Genomic DNA, 7,336 nt, shown 5'->3' on the forward strand with positions numbered 1-7,336 from the left:
TATATAAATTGACAGAATGAGGTAAAAATCCAAGGCTGTAAATAGTTTTGAGAACATTTATAAAGAAAAGGTCTTACAGCTGTTTCCGGGATATTTTATATATATCATTTCTTTATAAATGTTCTGAAAACTATTTACAGCCTTGGATTTTTTTCTTATCCCATTTTGTCACTTTATATATCTACATGCTTAATACATGACCCACGTTGGAGTTCTCATTCGTATCATGATCGAACCTGGAGCTTAACCATGGTCTATCCATAACACTTAGCATTATCTAGTACCTTTTGAGTCTTCTTGTCACCAATACCTCTCATACCCTCTCTATATACATACATATATATATACATATATATATATATATTCTTTCGCTTGTATGGCATAATAGGCAAAACACGCATACACACATATATATACATGCATACACTCGCGTACGTGCGCGTAATATATATAAACTGATAATATATGCTCAATATAATATAATATATATTCACATACAAATTGAACTGGCGAAGGAGCCTGTAAGCGGTCGTTCAGTGTGTTAGAAATAGCAGCTAAATTTCCCCTGAATCAATTCCAGACTACCGCATAAAAAAAGGGGTAAGATATCGTTTTAAATACTCCTAAAAACACGGAATTGTTACCGTTGGATTTTTCCTTAGTTACAGTTCTGTTCAGTCGTGGCTGACTGGGTCTAAACATCAACAACAATAAACGAGAGAGCGTCTATGTGGTCGTCCGTCCTGCTAGAAATACCAGCCGGATCTTCCGTTCTGTCTTAAATCCTAGATACACTATTTCAAAGAGAAACAAAAAAATGGGGGAGGAGAGAAAAAAAAGCAAGCCAACGGGGTGGTCAAACTTGGCAAATATTTGATAACAGGGTCTACTCAATGGTAGTTGACTGGAGGTTGAGCGACAACTGAAGGTACCGTATTTAGCATAGATTATGCATTTTTTTACTAGACAAAAACAACCCAAAAAAATCACCTTGGGTCCTGTATGAAAACTCGGGCCTCCCATCAACTAATTTTATCCCGAACGCTTACTAATTTAAGCTAATTTTTAATCCAGAGTCTCTTCTACCAAACCTGACTAATAATAAGAATAATAATATTTTTACTGAATGTTACTACTATTACTTATACTGTAAAAAGGAATTATCGGACCAGCTTTAAATATTGTTTTAATGCCCCCAAAAACTCTCTATTGCATATGTGCTGCTGGAATTGGGGTGTGTTTAATACAAGGTTGCCATATGTTTGTATTTTTCGTGACGTCCTAAATTTAGGCGTCAAAAATTGTGTCAAGGAAGCATTTAAAAAAAATTTTTCCAATTGTCCGGAATTTCGGTTTTCGTCCCTTAAAAAATTATATGCATTTCAAGTGCGTTCTTTCCGATTATTCCTAAATAATAAGGTTTGGTGGTAATCTTCCAGTTTCGAGAGGTTAAAAAAGTAAATAAAATACAAGGGAAATAACTGAACGTCTTACCAGTATTATCCGTACTACTTTGTTTATAAATAAATCACGTGATTTGATTGACGTTAACTGTTTATATATAAATCACACACGTGATTGAATATCATAGTTTCTTATGAGAGATCGAAAATGCCTCGTGGAAGACCGGCTGCACAACATCTTATTGTTGCTGAAAACGAAATCCTCACTCGTGAATTAATATTAGAAGAAAAAAAACATTTAAAACTTTTATAAAAAAAAATTCCGTCGCATGCTGTTTTAGAGAAAAAGTAGTACGGATAATACTGGTAAGTCGTTCAGTTATTTCCCTTGAATATTTCTTTTACCTCTCGAAACTGGAAGATTACCAGGTTTGGTTTGGTGGTTTTGTGAGGCGGAGGCTATCAGGTGTTGTCACGCATCGTTGGAGATAATGCGTTTTTGCGTTGTTTTAGCCTTCAAATAACGCCATCCCGCTGGCTCGACGAGTAGGCGGCCAACATCCTGACTGAACAAAATTAAATTCAAACACATTCCACCTGTGACCTAAACAGGTCACTCAGCCTACTGAAAAAAGGCAGCCAAATCATCTTAATGTCTTAAAAATGGAAGGTCACTTTGAAGAACGTAGCCATGAATATTCAGAGGAGGTGGCCACCACTGATATACTTGATGGTGCTAAACAAAACACCAGTGCTCCACTCTACCCGCGTACACAGCTTTTTGTGACAAATTTTCACTTGAGTTACACTCCACTGTACACTCATACTCAAATGAGTATGATGATAGAGAGAACAAGTATGTCTTTAAATCTTTCTCTTTCTCTCTTCCTTCTCCCTCCCCCACCTACTCACACTCTCCCTCTTTCTCTCCCCCCTACTGTTTCCTTTCTTACAACAACAACATGAACAACATTGCTTCATCACATCCAAACCTCCTTTTTCCAATTCTTGTGCTGCAGGATGTATCTCTGTCGGATAAATCTGTCTCGAAGGTCCCTGGCCATGCTGAGCGCCTCTCGCCCAAAGAAGTTGTTGAGATCAATGACCCCGCAAGACGGATCAGTGAGGAAGAAGCACGGAAACTAGACGAGGAATGTGTCAGCAGATTCTTGAAGTTTGATGCCAAACATATTACGGATGGCCAGGTAGGGTGATTACCGTTTCCTTGTTTGTGTTTGTATTTCTGATAATGAGTATACTGAGTATGTGTGTACATTTACAAATATATCATCATCATCACCATCGTTTAACGTCCGCTTTCCATGCTAGCATGGGTTGGACGATTTGACTGAGGACTGGTGAAACCGGATGGCTACACCAGGCTCCAATCTGATTTGGCAGAGTTTCTACAGCTGGATGCCCTTCCTAACGCCAACCACTCAGAGAGTGTAGTGGGTGCTTTTACGTGTCACCCGCACGAAAACGGCCACGCTCGAAATGGTGTCTTTTATGTGCCACCCGCACAAGAGCCAGTCCAGGGGCACTGGCAACGATATATATATATATATATATATATATATATATATATATATATATATATATATATATATATATATATATACACATACACACATATATACATGCACATACATACACACATGCACATACACATATATATGCAAACACACACATATATACACATACACACATGCACACACATATATACACAAACATGCTTATAGAAATATGCAATGCATGTGTATATATATGTTTTTGTATGTGTGTATACATATATATGTGTGTTTGTGTATGTGTTCAGGGAAATCTAGGAAAGTGGGGTCCCTCAATTATCCCTAGAGGTCCTGCTGTATCACGAGGGCTACATCTCGACCCTTACCCCCACCTTTTTTCTTTTTAAACCTTTGTATACTATGTATTTGTCCCTTCTTTCTCTGAGTATACTGTGTATCCTTAACCCTTTTTCTCTTTTTTTTTATATCGTTTCATTATATGTAAACCCCCCCACACTTTATGTCTGTCTTTGTATTGTTCCCCTCATCCTTTGCCCTTATGGCAAATAAATGAAATCATCATCATCATCATCATCATCATCATTATTATTATTATTATTATTATTATTATTATTATTATTATTATGACTATTTTGCTCCTCAGGGTGTTGTAAATGGTACCCTTATAGTGACACCAAATGCCATCATGTTTGACCCCAGTGTCCATGATCCTCTAGTCATTGAACATGGAAACGACAAATATGGTATGGTTGCAGCCATGGAGACCATCATCAGTGCTGCCATCTACAGAGACCTGAAGACCATGAAAATAAAAGGCCAAGTGTAAGTACCACATACATCAACCTTCTGTTATGTAAGTACCCCACTAACAAGTACCCTGCCTACAATACGCTATTATATAAATACCACATAAACCAACATTAATTCTACAACACATCGTTACATGAGTACCTACTGTCTACAAGGCGGTTGTATAAGTACCATATACACCAACATTCAGTCTACAATGCTATTATGTAAGTACCCCATGTACCATCCTTCTGTTTACAACACATTACACTTCATTATAGAGTGGTTTCCTCCATACACATCGCATGCCATTACCAGTACAGTTTCCCCATGACTAATTTGTGAGAAATGTCACTCATGCAAAAACTTGTATTATACATCCAAGCTCAGATGTTTACTTCATTTCTTGTTAATATTTTGCAAATTCTCTGTATTCAAGGCCCACATCTCATTATCCTGCAACATCATGTCCTGGACAGTCTGCCCTTCAGTCTGAGGGAAAAGCCCTTTGTTGCCAGCAGAGGTAATGTTTCCCTGAATTTTTGCCAACCAGCTCCTACTCTGGCTACTATGCTTTTTGAACAACCACTCCTTACTGCTTATTGGGTACCCTAGGTAACAGAAGCTATCAACTACCTCTAGAGAGCCACCTGGACATTGAAGAGTCTATTTTGCTTGTGTTCTTTATAACTTATTGTCCCAGTGTACCTTCTGCATGCAAAGTCTTCCTCCACTTTGATCCTTTTATATCTCAGGTTTGTCTATATTTCACACTGGGCACACTATATGAAATTCTTACCTCCTCCTTTTCGTTACATTGAGCATGGCCATTTCCTTCAAGGTATCATGATCCTGTCTTTTTTCCTATTGTCTAATACTTTAGTCTTTGCTAAATTCACTTTGAAGCCTCTCGATTCTCGATTTTGCTTCCATGTGTGGAATTTCTTTTTCAATTCTTCTATCAATTTACCTACAAGAGTTCGCACAGACAATAAGTTTTCAACTCTTTTGTTATGGCTTGGACGTCTATAATGATCAGAAGCAGCTTGAGCTCTGAGACCTAATGCATTCTTATTTCTATTCTCAATTCATCACTGTACTCACTACTCTCACCTCATTCACTGTATTTACATACATGGCTTGTACAGCTGTCACAAACCATTTGTCTCCTTCAAGCTTCCTCAGTGACCACCAGACTTCAGAACATGAAACCCTGTCAAATGCATTTTAGGGACACATAAACATCAGATAGAGGGAATTATGCCTGGCTAGGTGTTTCTCCAGCAGTCTCGTTAGAAATATGGCATCAGTGGTTACTTTCTGGTACAAAATCAAACTTAATCAAGTGGGCTATAGCTCTTTCTCTAACTTTCATAGCCTGGTTTTAAAACTATTGATACCTTCTGTAATTTCCTCTCTCTCTCTCTCTCTCTCTCTCTCTCTTTCTTTCTCTCTCTCTCTCTCTCTCTCTCTCTCTCTTTCTCTCTCTCTCTCTCTCTCTCTCTCTCTCTCTCTCTCTCTCTCTCTCTCTCTCTCTCTCTCTCTCTCTCTCTCTCTCTCTCTCGCCTTTGTAGCAATTGCTGTTGTTGTTCATGATGGTGGTAGTGATTGTATGCTAGTCATTGGATATGACAATACGATACCCTCCTATTCAATCTGATTGACAGCGATAATGGGTTTCAGTAAATCATCTTGAAAATTATCACCATTGCTGTTATGGGATCCTTTGATCAAAGTTACACTCAGTGTGATGTTTCTGTAACCCACTTGAGGTTCTGCACGTAATTTTGTAGACACTTGTTTCTTATCAGCAGAGGGTGTTTGTTATAAAACAGCCACATGAGCTGAATATATTGGGTGATTCCATAATTAATGCGGTTTTTCTATATTTCTTTTATTTTTACAAAATTAAGATAAACAAAGTTCTATATTTAAGAGATGAGGAATTATGTACATTATTTACATTAGATGGTTGTTTTTCTTCTCGTGCTGACTTAAGTTACTCGCAGTAGATCTCCTTTGTTACCGTTTGGTTTGGGTTTTAAAATTCAAAGTGGACTAAACCTTTCATATCCCACCAAACAGATAACAGCACCTTACATGGGTGAAGACCTTCTTTTGCCTGGAGTGCCACTGTTTCTCCTTTCCCTACCCACTGTCTTCAGCGCTTGACATTTTTATAGAGAACCCATTTCTCATCACCAGTCATTATTTGCTCCCAAAAAGGTTCATTCATGCAAAGAAGAGTGCACATTCACTTTCTGTGCATGATTAAACTTGGAAAGTTTGTGAGGAACCCATTGACCCAATTTGCTGACTTTTCCAATGGCACACAGGTGTTGATGAATCGTTGAATGACCAAATCTAAGTTCCTCTGCTAGTGCAACACTTACAATGGGATTTTGTTCCGCCAAGGTTTTCAGGATGTCCTTATCGAGCTCTACAGATCTTCCAGGATGAGGCTTGTCTTCTAGGCTGTAGTTTCCGGCTTGGAATTTCTGGAACCACCATTGACACAGGCTTACACTTATTGTCTGATCCCCATATACTGCATTAATATTCCTCGCACTTTCCGTTGCGTTGTTGCCTTTATTGAACTCATAAAGCAAAATATGCTGAATATGCTCCTTTGTCACTTCCATTATAGCTTCGAAAAAATAACTGTTAAAATTGAACTGCACTCTTCAAAACTTGCACTAAGAATAAGGACAAGGTAAAATTACTACTTGCTTTTATAGCAAGTTGATGCAATTGAAAAAACTGCATTATTTATGGGATGACCCAATATATAACCACATTATTGATAATTCAAGTTTCTATTGTAAATAACTTGTATGCATGATTATGAAGAGTTGAATTTCAATTTATGTCAAATGACACCTCCTAAATCAATAGCTGCATATATTAATGCATGATGTAGTAGTACTCATGGGGGTGACTTTTGATGAAACAATTGTTAATTGATGTAATAAAAGGTCTTGCTTACTCCATTCTCCTTGGGTATATTTGTAGAAACTCTGCAGATATTTGTGGATTTTCAGGCATGTGTTTAACCCTTTCATTACAGTATTTATTTCAAGATGCTCTGTGTTTCTCTCAGTTACTTTAAATATAAACAAAGAATTTAGTAAAATAACTCGGTTATCATGAAGCTAGTGTTGGGAATATAAATTTTGACAAAGGTTTGGTGGAAGATTTTAATTCGAAACTTATGAAAACAAGACTCAGAGCCAAAGCTGGTTTCAGCTGGGTTGGTTACCAAAAGGGTTAATATGTAATACAAATATTCTTTTCTACTCTATGCACAAGCCCGAAATTTTTGTTGTAGTGGGGGCCATTCAATTAGATCGATCCCAGTACACAACTGGTAATTAATTTATCAACTACGTTCTTCCTTGGATTTTACTTTTACATATAATTCATCATCATCATATATATATATATATATATATATATATATATAGGTTATGAGCGATAGTGGTGTCAATTAGATCCAAGGGTTTCAGGTAATGCTGAGTAAGTGCTATGGATAGACATTCTATTTATAAATGTTCTATATTATACACAGCCTTGGTTTTTTTATCTCATTATGAAAAGTAAATCCTTATATAT

The 7,336-nt window shown here is 37.2% G+C and overlaps 1 protein-coding gene across 12 annotated transcripts in view; it reads left to right on the forward strand.

Moving 5' to 3' along the window:
* LOC106877320 (oxidation resistance protein 1) overlaps window positions 1-7,336 on the forward strand; it is a 367,386-nt gene that overhangs the window by 289,334 nt on the left and 70,716 nt on the right. For 11 of the 12 annotated variants that reach the window (XM_052976265.1, XM_052976268.1, XM_052976267.1 and 8 more), the window contains 3 exons: window positions 2,423-2,608; window positions 3,579-3,757; window positions 4,164-4,247. In XM_052976265.1, the coding sequence (XP_052832225.1) occupies window positions 2,423-2,608; window positions 3,579-3,757; window positions 4,164-4,247 (449 nt within the window). The remainder of the gene's footprint in view (window positions 1-2,422; window positions 2,609-3,578; window positions 3,758-4,163; window positions 4,248-7,336) is intronic. The other variant, XM_052976270.1, reaches the window with a different exon arrangement.

The sequence above is a fragment of the Octopus bimaculoides genome, chromosome 24 (assembly GCF_001194135.2).
Source record: "Octopus bimaculoides isolate UCB-OBI-ISO-001 chromosome 24, ASM119413v2, whole genome shotgun sequence".
Taxonomy (NCBI): domain Eukaryota; kingdom Metazoa; phylum Mollusca; class Cephalopoda; order Octopoda; family Octopodidae; genus Octopus; species Octopus bimaculoides.